The sequence below is a fragment of the Saccostrea cucullata genome, unplaced genomic scaffold, assembly GCF_032062105.1.
Source record: "Saccostrea cucullata isolate Sc308-1 unplaced genomic scaffold, CSIRO_AGI_Scuc_v1 ctg99, whole genome shotgun sequence".
In the NCBI taxonomy this organism is placed as follows: domain Eukaryota; kingdom Metazoa; phylum Mollusca; class Bivalvia; order Ostreida; family Ostreidae; genus Saccostrea; species Saccostrea cuccullata.
Genome location: NW_026939269.1, coordinates 623,818 through 641,436, shown reverse-complemented (window position 1 = coordinate 641,436; position 17,619 = coordinate 623,818). Strand labels below are relative to the sequence as shown.

General features: G+C 32.9%; 1 protein-coding gene across 2 annotated transcripts; it reads right to left on the bottom strand.

The window, feature by feature from the left end:
- Positions 1-7,487: 7,487 nt before the first annotated feature.
- LOC134252700 (serine/arginine-rich splicing factor 7-like) lies at positions 7,488-17,512 on the bottom strand. Of its 2 annotated transcripts, none has more exons than XM_062735206.1 (5): positions 17,408-17,512; positions 11,498-11,706; positions 10,911-11,129; positions 8,734-8,844; positions 7,488-8,089 (listed from the first exon to the last, which is right to left on the bottom strand). In XM_062735206.1, the coding sequence occupies exons 2-5, from the start codon at positions 11,704-11,706 to the stop codon at positions 8,017-8,019; spliced, it is 612 nt and encodes a 203-aa protein (XP_062591190.1). In that variant the 5' UTR covers positions 17,408-17,512; the 3' UTR covers positions 7,488-8,016. The 2 variants fall into 2 exon arrangements, 1 of the variants encoding a protein (XP_062591190.1); XR_009989007.1 differs by lacking the exon at positions 7,488-8,089 and adding an exon at positions 9,957-10,588.
- Between the last annotated feature and the right edge of the window lie 107 nt (positions 17,513-17,619).

The window sequence follows — 17,619 nt, the reverse complement described above, 5'->3', positions numbered from 1 at the left end:
ATATCATGCACCAGGTATCTGCTTAATATTCGAATCAAAAACCAACCGTGGGTTCTTGTCTTGATGGCCCATAGGTTATCTATATACTGGCCTAACAATTTCTGCGAAAGACGTCAGTCAACATTTGACCTAAGTAAGAATTTAATTTGATTTGTAAAAATTTACTATCCCCTGCCGACCGACCACACCCGCCGTGCGCTCCGTGTCATGATCGAGAAATGACGTAAAATCCGTCGTCAATATCAGTGAATAAATAATGGACTAACAATTAGTATGAAAAACGTCTGTAAGCATTTGACTCAATGATAAACTGTATTTGCTGACAAGGTCATTGTATCTACCATAGATCTTACGAAATGATGAGTTAAAACGAGATCGACTGCTGATATTCTTGTTTCATCAACTTGTTTATCAATAATTTACCTCGTTTTAGAAATTGTTCATACGTAGAGCATGTTCTTGCATATCCAATCAACTGAGATAGAGATATGTAAACTCTGTATGCAGGTGATGAAGGTATATTGTTGCATAAGTAAGGGAAGTCAATGTTAAAGTCATCACGTTTATCATAGAGCTTGGTTGTTAGATTACCATTAACGTCTTTTTCAAGTAAAATATCCAAATATGAAACATATGTGTGGTATCTTTATGTCAAGCTCGCCAGGATATATCTCATCGACATATATAAGAATGGAAATTACCATTGTTAATTGACAATACGCCGTCGATATATCTAATTGTCGAGTTGAAGGCCATAGCAAGTGTTTTCTTCTTTTCACATATAAGATTTTGGACAAATTCTGCCTCATATGAATACACGAATAGGTCTGCTAACAACGGGGCGCAATTTTTACCCATGGGAATTCCAATAGATTCTTGGAAGATCTGGTCTTCAAAAACCACATAGATATTGTCAATTAGAAACTGAAGCATCTTTCTGATTTTATTAATTTTTTTTTATATATACAAAATTTTATTCACATAAGTGAATATTGGGCAGCAGGCAAAACCTCCAAGATATATAGGTATGAAAATAAATAGACAAATATAGTAACAAAGAAACAAAAGAAAAAAAAAGTAGATGTGTTGTACCGGTTAGAAAGCGTTGGCATAAGTAACATACATGACAGTGTCAATTAAAACGTTTGGTTGCTGTGATGAAAGCATGTACTGCTTCAAATATTTGAATATTAATACCTAGTCCATGATTGGGACTACCATACAAAAGTAAATCAAGTTCATGAGTTTGATCACAATCAATAATATTTTGGATAATTTGGAAAAGTACATTTCTTGGAGAGTTATATTTAAAATAATGATGAGCATCTTCAACAGAGTCAATACAGTATTCACACATTGGTGTTACTGATAAAAATTGGTTATATAAGTCTGCCTTTAAATTACTTGCATTATTTCGCAACTGACAATGTATTATATTTACTTTCTTATTCCAAAATGATAAATTTCTTTACCTTTTTTACAAAAATAAGAATATAAAAGACCTTTGAATGAAGATATTCCAGGAGCATTTCTGATATAATCAGGCAAGTTATTCCACAGTTTAACAGTTGATGGAAAGAAACTTTCCATATATGATGTAGTTCTAATAAAAGGAATTTTGAATTCTGCATCATTATTTCTAAGATTATAGGGGTGGTTTGTAGGACGAAAAGGTTCAATCAAGTCCTTTAAATATACATGTATAGGTGAATAGCCATTTATGATTTTATAAAATAGTAGCAATTTATGAATATTCCTCATAGTTTGTAAAAGATCCCACCCTTAAACCAGTAATGATTCTACCTGCTTCTACTTGGATATCTTCTAAAAGTTTTGCATCTTTTTCAGAACAATTGTCCCAGACAACGTCAGAATATTCTAAAACAGGTCTAATAAATGCAAAATATATCTTAACAAGTATTTTCCTTTTCACTTTATACCTAAGCATTCTGATGATATTTAGTCTTTTTGTAGCTTTTTCATGAATTAATTGTATATGCGATGTCCAGGTAGCATCACTTTAAAAATGTAATCCTACGTGGGTATGAGATGCATTTTGAATAATGGATGGGCCATGTTCACCAAATGTAATGGGCGGATATTTTATGTTTTTGCGGGTGAAATCAACATTTACAGTTTTGTTTGGATTAAAATCAACAAGCCATTTTTTTTTACCATTTATCAATTAGATCTAGATCACTAGTAAGCGATTGTGCTACATTTGTGGCTTCTTTTTCTACAATAGCAGATAAAGAAATGTCATCAGCAAAAAAAGACGTATATTATTTGCTAAATCATCACAAATATCATTTATGTATAGGAGAAAAAGAAAAGGTCCCAAAACAGAACCCTGAGGAACACCAGCATTTACTGTCTCATGGTTTAATGAAAAGCCATCAATTACAACTTTTTGTTGTCTATCACACAAATAATTCTCAATCCAGCCCATAATTTTTTAGTTTAGATAAAAGAACTTTATGCCAAACTTTATCAAATGCTTTTGAGATATCACAAAAAATAAATCTAACATCTTTTCATTTGTCAAGACTTGAAATTATAGTGTTATATGTTTCTACTAGTTGGTTCACAGTTGAGTCTCCAGGTTGAAACCCTGACTAATATTTGTAAATTACATTATTATCTTTCATAAAATTATGCAATTGTTTGAACAATATTTTTTCCATTATTTTACACAAGACACTTGTTAGGGATATTGGTCTATAATTTGATACTTCTTGAGCACTACCTTTATTTTCAAATACGGGTGTAATCTGTGATAGTTTCCAAATATCTGGCAACTTTTTTCATTTAGTGATCTATTAAAGAGTTTTGTTAGAGGGGTTTTAATTGTGCTAGCTATTTCTTTCAACACTCTTGGGGAAATGCCATAAGGACCAGGTGGTTTACTGCTGTCAATGATACATAATTGATCGTAAACTTCATTTTCAGTGAGAAATATTTCAGATAAAGTGTCTGTATTTTGTAATGGTGGACCAGGACCATGAAGAGGAATGTCTGGTTCATCTGTAATAGATGAAACTTGTGCAAAATATTTATTAAGAACTGTAGCCTTCTCAACTGGATGGAAGATAAGTTTACCTTTTGATTTTAGTGATGGTATAGGTTCATAATTTTTATTTAATTTTGATATTGACTTGACAAATCTCCATCATTTTCCAGGGGGATTGATTTATCAATCATTGAGGATATTCTCTTGTTATATTTTTCACGGGATTTTCGAATTTCATCAATAACTGTATTTCTGAGTTCTCTGTATGTCTGCCGATGTAGTGGATTGTCTGTATGCTTTGCTTTATAGTGTGTCCTATTTCGTCTCCTCGTTAATTTCCGTATGGTATTATTCATGAATACTTTATCTCTAGGTCTGATGGTAATGGTTTTCTTAGGAATATGTTTATCAATACAAGTGTTTAATGAAGAGACAAAATTAGAATATGTTTCATTGATATTGTTTGAATCATACAAAATAGAGTTCCAATCAAATTGTCTTAATTCCTCGTTTAGTGCAGTAAAATTTACATTTTCATAATTTCTTACTACCCTTTTGTAAGCATATTGTTTGCGGACAGTGAATTTAAGTTCAACACTAATAACACAATGAGAGCTGCAAAAAGGTGCTGATATGTCATGATTTTTTAATCAGACAAGTATTGTTTGTTATTATTAAATCAATACACGTCTGGGCAGTGCTCACAGTAAAGTTAGTAGCATTGTCTATGAGATTTGTTAGGTTGAGTCGTTGTAACAAGAATTTAAATTGTCTACTTTGGTTGGACATAGTATTGATATTAAAATCACCTAATAATAAAATTGGAATATTAAAATCTAAAGCTTGCTGTAGGTTATACAGAAAATGATCCCAATATTCTGCCTTTGAGTTAGGGGGCCTATAAATAACACCCACAAGTAATTTATTATTATTTACTACTACTTCAGACCAGAGAATCTCCATATTTCTAGAGTCTAGGTCTTTTCTTTCTGAAAAGTGTATACTCTTAGAAATGTATAAAGCAATGCCATCTCCGAAACGATTTCTATCTTTACGAAGGGGGGTATGATACCCAGTAATTAATATATCTTCATCACTGATAGAGTTATCTAAGTGGGTTTCAGATATAGCTATTATGTCATACTCAGAAAGTTCAGCTGATACAACATCCATTTTTGAAAGTAGACTACATACATTATTATGTGCTATACGCAAGTTTTGTTTAAATAGATTTGGTGGTCCAGGGTTTGTTTCCACACCAGACATAATCAAGTAATAAAAAGTAAGTACTCTTCGTTAATAATAATATACGTTAGTAGATCAGTACATACCTAATAAAACTCAATGTCCTTGGCAATCTAAGTAGACACATGCACTTAATCACAACTATCAAAAATGAAATAATGCTGATGAAGAAAACAACTGGCCTCGGACATTCCTACACTGCACACGTTACTTTTGAATCGGAAAAAAATAAAAGCATAGTAAGGCCATTCCAAGTTTTTTCTATGTTTAGCGTCCGCGTGCGCCTTGGTTTTTGAAACCCCATGCCATGTCAGAAAAAAAAAACAGAATCAGGAGTCCGAAAATTAATCATTCAGGTCAAAAATTGTGATTTTCGGCAATATCTCTAAATATTTTTATAATATTTCATAATTTGAATAGTTTCAATATTTAATACCTTGATTTTGCTCAAGAAAATAAGTTTATTTATGAAAAATGGATAAATAATATCTCTTGAATTATGTCATTCTTAATACTATAAAATATGTGTTTTATTTTTTCTTTTTGACTTGTGTGTTTTTTGCGAATAGGTAGCTAGGTTCTTGAAATATGGGTGGACGCTAAACAGAGAAAAAACTTGGAATGGCCTAACTGCCAAACCGGTATTGATACTGAAAAGCATCTTTCTGATGTCAATTTCAGAGTACTTGCGTGTACAATCAGAATGTTTTTTAACACAATAATTTTGCAAATGACCAGTGACAAGGTAAGTAAATTCACGAGTCCCATTTTTATCGAAAAAGCAGCTATCAATGATATCAAAAAGCCTGGGCTTTAATTTATCGTGGGGAATGGTTGTGTATATAAAGTTGAAAAGACGTAAGTTTTTAAGCTGTTGATTTTGGTAAAACCTTGTGATTTCAAATTGTCCAAAAGTTCCTTGGAATTTTTAAGTATCCACATCTGATTTACACCACTTCTTGAATATATACCGTTGCAAAGTACTCTTGAAGTTTCTCCTTCACAACAGTTGATATCTTAGTGAGGAGTAAAGAGAGAGACTTGGTTGAGCATTTACTGGAACCCGCTTTGTATCTTTGTTTGTAATGGTTTTTGTGAAGTTTCGGAATCCAATATAGACATGGTAGTTCAAATTTATTTAGGGTTTTGGGGGATCTTAAAAATATTCAGAACTGACATATGACTTTGAAAAATTTTTTCTTTAGAAAGGGAACACTGGGTGTAAGTTGGATTACCACTTGTAGAATTAAAGCCAAGTTCTTCTAAAATACAATTTATATAATGAGCCTTACAAACGAAGACAATGTTGTTACCTGCTTTGTCATCGGGACCAGTACATACTAATCATGTAATCTCTCTAATTTTTGTCACTTCTGAATACAGAAGGATAGATAGTTTTCATATAGCTCCTCAATCTTTTAATACGCAATCGTAACATAGATCTGATACATTTCATCCATTCTGACAAAGTGTCGTCTTCTTTTTCATATATGGCCCATCACCTGGCGTAATCTTCTATAGAATCCATAATATTTAAGATATTCAGTCGCCAGTTGAAGGATCAGGGTTCCCTATGTTTTGGACATTTTAAAATCATTGATATAAGGTCCTCATTATTAACTAAAATTACATCACTTGTAATAACGTGTCCAGCAGGACTTTAGTTATATGGTGAAGAAGAATATAAACACGATAGAGGATTATGTTTCAGATATTCGATATCCAGGCCCTGTAAAATTTTCTTGTAATCAAAAAGTGTGGAAGCAATAGTCGATGTATATTTTGCAAGACTGGACCTTTTGTGATAATATTAATGTATTTCTTTTTTCAAATTGTTCTTGTACAAACTTTTTAAAAAATCTTTTCCGCCGCCAGTAGTTTTGTTGAAATCAATTCCCATACTATTTCCTTGAGGCTGTTAGGCCAGTTTGACATACATTTGAAAACTTTGAGTTGCCAAACAGGCAACACATGAGTGTTTCAAACCCAAATGTTTAATTTGGCCTCCATTTAGTTCTCTTAATCAGTTTAAGATCGTTCTTGAGCAAAATATTTTTTCCTACTTATTCATTTGCTAAAATATGACACCCATTGTTGGCTATCCCTACCCCTGGGGGTCTTCATTTGAACTAATTTGATTTTACACTACTTAAGGATGCCTCCATATCAATGATTAATCAAGGTTTCTCTGTTCTTGAGAAAAATTTTTTTTCCTAATACATGTTCCTTTGTAAAAATTTGATCCCCCATTGTGGCCCACCCTACCCTCGGGGGTCTTGTGTTGAACAAACTTGAATTAACACTACCAGAGGATGCTTCCATATAAATATGACTTAATCATGCCTTTGCTGTTCTTAGAAAGAAGAGTTTTAAAGAATTTCCCTATGTATTCCTATGTAAAACTTCAATCATCCATTGCAGCCTTGCCCAACCCCCATTGATGATTTTAACATTCTTGAATCTAAACCAACTGACGATGCTTCCATATAAATATGACCAATCATGGCTTTGCGGTTCATGAGATTTTTATGGATATTTTCCTATATACGTATGTCTATGTAAAACTTCGATCCCCCATCCCACCCCTGGGTCATGATTTGAACAAACTTGAATCTACACTATCTGAGGGTGCTTCCATATAAATATGACTATTAAATCATGCCTTTGCTGTTCTTATAAAGAAGAGTTTTAAAGATTTTCCATATGTATTCCTATGTTAAACTTTAATCATTTAATTGTGGCCCCACCCGACCCTCGTGGGTCATAATGTGAACAAACTTGAATCTACACCAACTAAGAATGCTTCCATATAAATATGATCAAATACGGCTTTGCCGTTCTTGAGAAGATTTTTAAAGATATTTTCCTATAATTATTTCTTTGTAAAACTTTCATCCCCCATTGTGGTCCCACTCTACCCGTGGGAGTCATGATTTGAACAAACTTATATATCTACACCTCGTAAGGACGCTTCCATATAAATATGACCAATCAAGGCTTTGCTGCTCTTGAAAAGATTTTTAACGATATTTTTGCATGTCTAACATAACTTACATGAAAATGTTTAACGTTTATGACGACAATGGACAAATTTCGATCACAGAAAAAGGAGATTTCTGTTCATCTCTGTATAGCAAGGGTCATTAAGTTTGAGATATTTTTTTATTCCCACAGCATGCTTCATTAGGGTTATGGTTATCTTTCCTCTGATCTTATAAAACACAAACATTGCTGAAATTTTTTATACACGTTTATTACAATTTCATATAAAACATTCTGTAAAACAAAGGCTTTAAATTCCTAACTGGAAATGTAAACCTTTCTTTGAAATATTCAAGTAATATTCAGTCTAGATATTCTAACATGATGAACATAATGATGATTTTCAGTTCAGATGATACTCTTGTCTGTTAGTCACTCAAAATTATTGATATTCTTGCATATTAACAACTTATGCAAGAGTTACATGGATATATTGTTGTTAAAATATTTTTGCAAGAAATACACTGGACACATCAAATTGAAGTTACATAAAAAAAAAGAGGGTGTATGTATGAATTCAACAAAACATGGGAGAAAAATGAATAAAACATCAATGCACAAAGATATTTCATCAAACATTTGCTGTAAAGTTGATGATGTGTAACAAAAAAGTCATGGTTTTCTTGTGTTCAAATCAATGTGCCATGTCTGAAAATGTCACAAAAGTGGTCACAAAAAGTCAGTCTTGCATGGACAGAACATGACTGGAGTCTGGAATTCTAGCGCTCGTCGTGCTTAGAGCTTCCCTCCCTACTGACGCTCCTGGTGCGCCTTCTTGGTGGGGAAGAGGACCTGTAACCAAAATAAGCAGTTTCACATTTAATTCTACATTCTAATGCAATTGTTTTGTAAAAAACGTTTTGACTGGCTAGTGCACTGATGTATGAAGCAGTAAAACAAGCATTAATGAGACAGAAAGCTTTTCATTGCGACATCATAACAGGGCGACACAAAAAGACAATGCCCCGTGACACATTTCATGTGACAAAATTTAACAAAATAAGATGTTAACAACAAACAAAATGCAATGATTGCATTAAAATGGAAATTCTTTCAGCTTATGCGTCGCCGGTAAAAGTAAGTTTGCGACTGTTAAATCAGCATTAATGGTCGCAAATACCAAATTAGAAGATAGTTATTCCCTAATTCAACTTATTCAAGTATCTAACGCTGTAGTCCACTTGAAACTCAATCAAAAGATCTCTAACATTTATTTCATGATCTCACTACTATATAATCATTTCAAACAATATTTTTAAAGAAAATTTCTATTACAAATGCTTTTTAAAACACATTTTTTCATCTGAAGTTCCAAGATAATATAATCCTTAGGTAAATTTACGTAAAATGTTAAACTAAACTTTATACAATAAGATAATAAGCAGTGATAATTCTACAGTACTGCTTCATGACTGTAATGAGGACCTCACACTGACCTGCTCTTTGTCCTACTTCTGGTGCGGTACCTGGGTCTGCTGACACTCCTACTGCGAGATCGGGAATAACTACGTCTCCGTGGAGATCGGGATCGGGATCTGGACCGCGATCTGTAATGAGGCCAACAGCAGTTCATTTACTAAAATGTTAATAACTATATCAACTACACTCAACTGGAGACCTCAATAAAAACTCTTATCTGTAATAAGAAACAAAAGAAGGGGATTGGCATGGTGGGATCTTCAATTTTGAGTGGCACTGACTGAAAAATCTTTCATTTGGATAGGATACAGGAGTCCGATTTACAAATGAACTTACAACAAAGACCAAAATTTGGTTCTGTTTATAACTTTTTAATTTAAATACGATTAAAAAAGTTTTTTTATGTTTTTAAAAGGAATACAGATAGATATTTTTACGCTAGAGATTTTAAACAGACACCACTTTTGCAAAGTTTAATACTTAACAAAAGTTTTTGGTCTTAGTTGTAAAATCTTCTGTAAAATGGGCCACTATTTTTTTTTATGTTTATTTCAATACTTCTTAAACAGTTGTGTACAAAATTATTCAAGCAATATACGTTTTAAAATATTTAAGAGATAGACATTAACTTTTGTTGATCATGAGAATTCACTTGTAATTTTTTTTTTTTTGTGCATTCTGAAGTTGGGGATCTCTTTTTTGCCTTCTGTTTACATGAACTGTTTTAAATCCAGAACTCTAAATTGCACAATCTCATGAAACTCCTGGATTATTTCAATTTCACGACATTAATTCTTAGTTTTTACATTTATACCCATAAACACATTGAGAATTTTAAGGAGCATACATTTTCATTGTTTCTTTTTCTGGTATGAAAAATCCCAAATTCATTTCCTTCATGAAACATCAAAATTCCAATATCTTATAACTCAATCATCATCAACCAAAAATTGACTCCTCAAACCTTAAATTTTTCCTTAAACAACAAAAGTGTGTCCCTTTAAAAAATTAAAATCTGCATTAATTAAAACTATTTCTAATGATTTTAATGTTTCATTTGATTCCCCCAAATCAACTGTGTTCAACATAGTCATTTCATTGGGTGATCAAACAATAGTTAATGTCAACCCCCCCTTTTTTCCTTTAATTTTATGCTTCAATTTGTGCAATACTTGTACAAAAAACCACCATACCTTCTGAAACTGAAAAAGTAAAATGCATTCAATGAAGAATAACATACCCATTTGTTGTCAACAAGTTATCAAAATGCAGAAAGATCAAGAAGAGTCTGAAGGGGGAGAATCAGGTGGTGACTCAGTCTACCTTCAAATCTTATTGGCTGATCTGAAGAGGTATATCTATTCTCTCAAAATTGATTGGCCCATAGTGGTCTGGTGTGTTGAGATCTGATGTGAATCTACTCTCAAATCTGATTGGTCAAAGGTAGATGTTGTGAAGAGGAAGAAGTAAATCTATTCTCTGATCTAATTGGCCAATGACTGTCGATTGTGAGGAGATATCTAACAACTTTAACCGGCCAGGACGATCAGGTGTCCAAAGCAGGGTGTGAATCTATTCTCAAATCTGATCAAACCATGATAGACTGTTGTGATGAATGCAATTCTTGTCATCATGATCAGCTGAGGTGAAGATTCTCAGATGGGCCGTGATGGACAATGGCAGGGATGACTTAATCATTTCCGAGACAGGGGAAGCTACAATTTTGTGTTTTCAAGTTGAAAAAGGGGCTGTGAACTTGAAGATTCTGAGCACTTCTAAGAGAGGGTGCGGTTGAGCTCAGACATTGTATGTTGCAATCTAACTTGAAAACCGAGGCAGTCTAGATCATTTGCCAATGGTTCATGAGGATGTCTGCAATGCATTAGTGAAGATCTGTGTTATTATTGGCACTTATTTTTTTATATAAAAAGCTGTTAAAATTCGAATGCTATGTGCAATTAAAATATGAAACATGCATATATTGTACAATAAGGCTATTCAAGTATTTCATATAAAAAAAAATTGTCCTTGAGTTTTTTTATGCATGGTTCCAATGCATCTAACCTAAAATGTCCTTGAGCATATAATATGATAATTATCAAATGTCTGTTTCTTAAGACTTGCTCCATTATTTCCCCCTTGTAATCACTGAAAAAAAAATCTATAACTTGCACAAATCTTGACCCTTAGTTACCTGGATCTTCTGGACCCCCTATTGGACCTCCCTCTGCGGGTACAGTCATATGCGTAGTGACCTCTCCCACCACACTCATAACACTTGTCATCTGGATGAAAAGGTCGACGACCTCCCCCTCCTCCACCTGACCTTGGGGGTCGACCTCCACGTAACCACGGTTTGGGTCGAACTTTCCCTGTAGAGTGTTCTACTCGAACTCGGGATCCACATATTGATCTGGAAATAAAAAAAACACTTAGCTACTTGAATGTTGGCTCCTGTTATTTCAGATGTGGAGGGTACTAAAAACATAGTTAAAAAGGCTCTCTTATGAGCAAAAGGACACACAAACTCCTGTTAACACTGGTGTTCAATTAAGGTGTGAATCACCACCTCGTCCGTCTTATTCAGTTCATGCATTTTAATTTCTTTTGTTCTAAAAATCCACGCTATATTGATTAATAAACATTACATAGGAAATTTTAAAACATTTTTCTTAACTTCCACAATATGATTTCTTTACTATACCCAATTTACTACACAGGACAAAACTAATTTGAAATCAAGAACATTCAAGTCCTGTTTTATAAGTTACAAAGGCTTACGTTCCGTCCATCCCTCTCACTGCATCATCAGCATCTCTTGGATCTTCATATTCCACGAAGGCAAACCCTGCTGGATTGCGTGCAACCCAAACATTTCTCAGTCTGCCATAATATTCAAATGCTCTCTCCAAGTCCTTCTCACAAGCATCACGACTCAAGTCCCCAACATAAATTTTTCCTTCCAAGTTATTGTCCCTGTATCGAGACATCTGCAAGGAACAAAATATTCTGTAAATTATACACAACACAATTGGCCTTTTCTATTAAAATCTAACAAATTGTATTCATATCAGTTCCCTGAAAACTGAAATAGTTGGCATTGACTAAATCAATTTCTTTACCTGAATCCTAATGATCAAATAAAATTAAAGGACTAGAAGACCGCATCTATTTGAAAATCAGTCCAAAATTATGGCAAAATACTATGGCTTATCGAACTGAATCAAAACCCAACAAGTGATAATGTTAAACCAACAATCAAACAATTAATTAATTTGAAAGCCACTTTTATGTATCTTCATGCAAAGAAATATACACAGAGCATGCCAAAAGTGTCAGGTCCAGGAAAACACTATATTTAGCTACATAGCTTAATTTACCTATATAGCTTTTTTTACCTATGTAATATTGCTTTATTTAGCTATTTTAGAACAAGTTTCTGTTTTATGAAAAGCAGACAAAAAGTCGCATGAAAATTATGGCTGATATCTTTGTAAAAAGGTTTGATAAAAACAACCTAGGGCATAGATAGTAAAAACATTGCCTCTTTTAAACACTTTTTAACCAAAAAAGGCATTTCTATTGTTTGGATAGCTGTCCCTCACCAGTGTTTTCCCTAAGAACCGGCCAAATTGACCACTTCAATTGACAAATATGCCGCTTTGAAATAAAAATTTGTTGTAAGGTCCACAGAGATTTTGTTTATAAACCTCATACCCTAACCTGCTGAACTATTACAAATCAATTACCTTGTTGACCAAAACTGCTTTTCTTTGTTAAAGTAGCTGCTTAATCACAGATTAACTGTTATACATAGCCCCAAAACTTTTAGATCTTTGATTGCAATTGCACAAAAGGAGAAATATTTTTAAAAGTGGGTTTTTGGTGAATTGTTTTCACTTTCAGTCCATTTCAATGTTGAAAACTAGGCCTAATACTGCCTCATTAATGACATTATGCGACTTCTTGTCTGCTTTCCTTAAAACAGAAATTTACTCTGAAATAGCTAAATAAAGCTATATTAGAGGGCGGAGCCCTCTCACGGGCCCGAAGGGCCCGTGAGAGCGAAGCTCTCCCTATAGGTAACACGTATGTATATGAAAAATAAAAGAAATCTATTGAAAACTATATGTCATTTACGAATGCTGGACAACTCGCCCCCAAGACAAGTCGCCCCCAAGACAACTCGCCACCTTTTCAGGACAACTCGCCCCCAATTTAGGACAACTCGCCCCCAGGTTAAGATAACTCGCCCCCAGCTTTAAGAAAGCAAATTGGGGGCGATATTTTTTATATAAATGTATATATTTTTTATTTAATATATATATTTTCATATTATTTCGATATTTATTTTTATTTTAAATGTTTCTGGTGTCAGTTACGCTAAAAAATTGTACTCCTCTCCTCACGTGAGATGCCTGAAAAAGAAATATGTTTTAGATTAAATTCATCAATATTTGCATTTATGCTGTCATTTATGCCTATAACATTGCGCTTAAAAAAGGAGAAGATACGATTAATATAATTTTTTTCTATGAAATTAAAATGTTTATTTTTTATATAATATTAAATATATTTTTTTATTGAATTATTTGAATGTGATTTTATATTTTAAATTATTTGTTTCCAACTCAAGCTTTCTTGAATTCTTCATCACTTTAAGGTTTTAAGTTGCTTCGGAGCTTGGATACACCATTTTTTTTTTTATCAACTGTATATACGTAATTTTCGAGGCTTGCATGCTCTAATTCTTCATTACTTTAAAGCTGCTTTGGAGCTTGGACAAGCCAATTTTTGGTCAACTAAATATACATAATTTTCTTGGCTTGCTTGTCCTAATTGATCATCACTTTGAAGTTCCAAATTACGTGTGGTTTCATTAAAATTCTGCCTGATGTTTTCATTTCAGTTTTCATAAGCCGATGTCAATGGAATATCATTAATATGTCATTAAATAATTAAGATTGTTCAACTTAGAACGCTGTACTTGATTTACCTAGACATATTCTACAGATATAATTTTAAAACAATATAATGCATTTTTTGCTTTATTTCATAAGAAAAAAGTCTAAGGAAATAATAAATATTTCATACATATATTGTATTTACTTTATATATGAAAAAACCCAAACAAATAACAACATATTACACACACAATCGTAAATATTAATTTTATTTTACTTATAATAAATATCAATTATAAATCATAAATTAATTTTGCATTTAAAATATATTTTAGTGAATAATATATGTCGTTTTTTCCTTGCAATACACAATGAAATATAATGGGGGCGAGTTGTCTCTACAGTGGGGGCGAGCTGTCCTGAGTGGGGGCGAGTTGTCCTAAACTGGGGGCGAGTTGTCTTAACAGGTGTTGGGGGCGAGTTGTCTTGGGGGCGAGTTGTCCTGATTCCTCATTTACAATACCTATGGAACTGAGATTCTTGGCGACAATATGGCGTCGGCACAAATGGCGTCGATTTCATCCACGCGCAAATTCTCGTTGTTGATGAGACTTTCATCAAAGTAAAAAACATTCAATCCAAGGATAATGTGTAGTATTTGTTTTTTACTCAAAATCAAATCCATTAGTAATCAAACCCTTCCTACTTTCGTTTTAGACGTTTAGATTTATTTATAGTTCGCGCTAACAAGTAAAACGGCATTTGATTGGTCAGAATTTCCCTGAAGGCAGCGCTGTCGTCTGCACTATGGAGGAGCGGATCTACATGTGGCCCCTTTCACAAGAATATTTGTTAAATAAAATCTGCGAATAATAAATGTCTTCAGGATTATACTTTTCAATACATACCAAGCTAGAAATATAGAATTTTTTTTGACAGTACAGTATAATTTTTTGAACAGTTAAAAATGTTTTAAAAGTGTTAAAATAAAATATCATTTATTGAGTCTCAGGAGACTCAATAAGAGTGTGTGGATTTCTTTTTTTCTTTTCCTTTTTTTAAGGTATCCAAATTATTTATGAATATCTACTTGTACATGTATACATAAATATTTAGCCAATCTATGGAAGTCTGATTCTCATTTTTGTTGTGATTTTTTAAAATTTAATATTTTATTTTATAAAGTTTTTCAAATGACAAAATTTCAGTTTCTTATAAAGATCACTATCAAAAGAAAAATCTAATATGATGTATGCATTTAAAAAATTCAAAAAGATTTTTTTGACAATTGGAATAACATATAAAGCCTAAATTAAAGCAGGAAAAAATAAGTTAAACAGTGTATAATGTACAGTCTGGGGTAGTTGTTCAGTCTACATACATCTTTCAGTAAATGCATGAAAATATCCACAAAGTTATACAACTTCAAAGTGCAGTGCATGCTGTTAATGTATACCTATTTGTACACTACAATACTCAAATTTAATACACATCAAGCATATAAGTATAGTTTTCAATCCTAATACATGTGCTTATCTATTAAAAACATGAAGCAAATATTCAGAATCTTTGTTTGACATCGATAAAATATTCTATTCATAACTTATCAAAAGTGTACCCTATTATATTATTCACAAGTGTTGGTCTTGAAATTATATAATTAACTATTTATGATAAAGATACCAGAAAAAACTTTTAATTTCAACGTTTTTCCCACAGATATATAACTGTTTTCTATACGATTGTGTTAGATCTAGAAAATTCTAAAGACTATTTAAATCAGATTTGTTTTTTTTAAAATTGAAAGGTGAAATAGACATTTTTCATTAAAATAAAGAAAACCACTGGTTACCAATAATGTAAAATAAAAAGAAATAAATAAACAGAAAAAAAGATATATCACAACAGGGACATAGTATTAAATGTCCCTGATCATGCATCCTTTAGTTTCCATTTTTTTTTTCTTATATAAGGTGTGATGCTTTTATATTTTCAACCATTTTGCTACATTGTAGTCACAGTCAAATGTTGGTCTGATGATTAGATTCATCTAAGAAGTAGATCATCTGTCTGTAGTTTGGGTTCCAAGTTTGTCTTCTGATCTGGTCTTGACAATATTGTTCTTACTTTAGATGACATCATAACCATGGAATGGGAGTAATACCAGTTGAGAAATGACTCAATGTCTCTAGATAAGTGTTGTTAAATAAGCATATAAATCAAGAAGTGAAAGAAAAGGATTGATGCTCAGAAAAAGTTTATGAATTGATCTATTTTAGAACAAGTTTACTGTTATGTGTATAACTATTAAAGTTTGAGGTGTCGTTGGACCGAGTGTCTCACATTTCTTGGGCCCAGTATGTTGAATCCAATACTGGTCCAATCCATGCTCCTCTTTTTTCCCAAGATGTTCTTCAACTTTAAGTGCTCTGGCTAGACAACCATTCATCTCATAATGAAATATCTTAGTTTTCAGATTTATTAAGCCATTTTTTTTTCAAGAGAACTGAGTTCTTTTTAAGATTTTCTGACACTACCATAGACCTGTATGAAGTGAACCCATTGCTTTAGGTATATGCACTGACAATTTCAGAATTTAACTGATCAGCTAATTTATTATTGCTAGCGCTCTCGAGCGCTAGCAACTACGTTAGTCCAAATTCCTTGAATACGCATGCTCGGCCGCCATGGTCGTGCATTCTGGGAAAACTGTGAAAAACTACTACAGATAGACCGTACGATAACAATTTCGTTGTATCATGTTGTAGCATGAAATAACTGTTTATTCATTGTGTAACTTACACTTTAAAGATAACTCCATATTTCTAATATTTCAAATTCTGGGGGGTCTGATCTGATTGTTCTAAACAATGACAAGGGAGGTTGTTTTTTGTTTTGTTTTTTTTACATCTAAGCATAATCAAAGATAGATTCTAATTTCTGATTGGTCAATTCAGCCAATCTTACAAATACCAGAAACAAGCAAAAATTTACACTAAAAATAACGAATAAATCCATCATTTGTGTTTAAAAAATTCTGATGTGTATGGCTTTTAACCTTACATATCTTGACAAATATGACCCAAAAGACCAATTAAGCTACTTCACATGCGTTCCAAACTCTCTGGACTCTTTGGTACACGACATGCACTTTGAGCTATTTTCTATATTCCTTTCAGCTCCCATGTATTTTCTTTGCTACATTGCCAAGAAATTCTCTTCTTTAAATCAGCTCATACATGCAATGTCTCAATTGGCATCTTCCCCCCCCCCCCCCCCCCCCCCCCCTCTCCAGTAAAGGTTATATATGTTCCGTTGCGCCAAAACTCGAATAGGTCACCCCCCCCCCCCCCCCCCTTATTTCTTAACCTTTGTGTCTATAAAATACGCCTCACAGAACAATAATATCTTTACTCTCCAGCCTTGATAAAAATTAAAGAATTCAGCAAAATAAATCACTTGATCACGGATCTTCCTTTCTGTGTTTAAAAAATGCTACGGCGCTAGCTCACCTATCTTTTTAAAAGATAAACTTGTTAAACAATAAAATGTAGAAATTTTCTCTTCACGGCTCCGCCCTCACTAACGGTCACACCGTCTAACATATTATAAAGGTAAGTAAAGCTATAAAGGTAAATTCAGCTATATAGCTAAATATACTGTAGTGATTTTCCTGGATCTGAGTGTTGCAGGCTGAAACATGAGAAGCGTATCGTACCTTCAAAATAAAAAATTTAAGGTAAAGTATTGTATCTAATGAGCAAAGGACCAAACAGTATCTGCTTACACTCGATAAATGTAATTTTCTTCCGTTTTAGTTTTCTTTTCTCTCTGTCGGTAGGTCAACGTTTCGCCGTCTCAATCCAAAATGGAGCCAACGCGTGAGCGAAAATCACGTGACTTACTTTTTCTTCATAAATAAACTCATGAGTTATAAAATATTTCTTCTCTTTTCAAAATAATTTAAAAATTAAAAATCCAGTGATTAAATTTATTTAA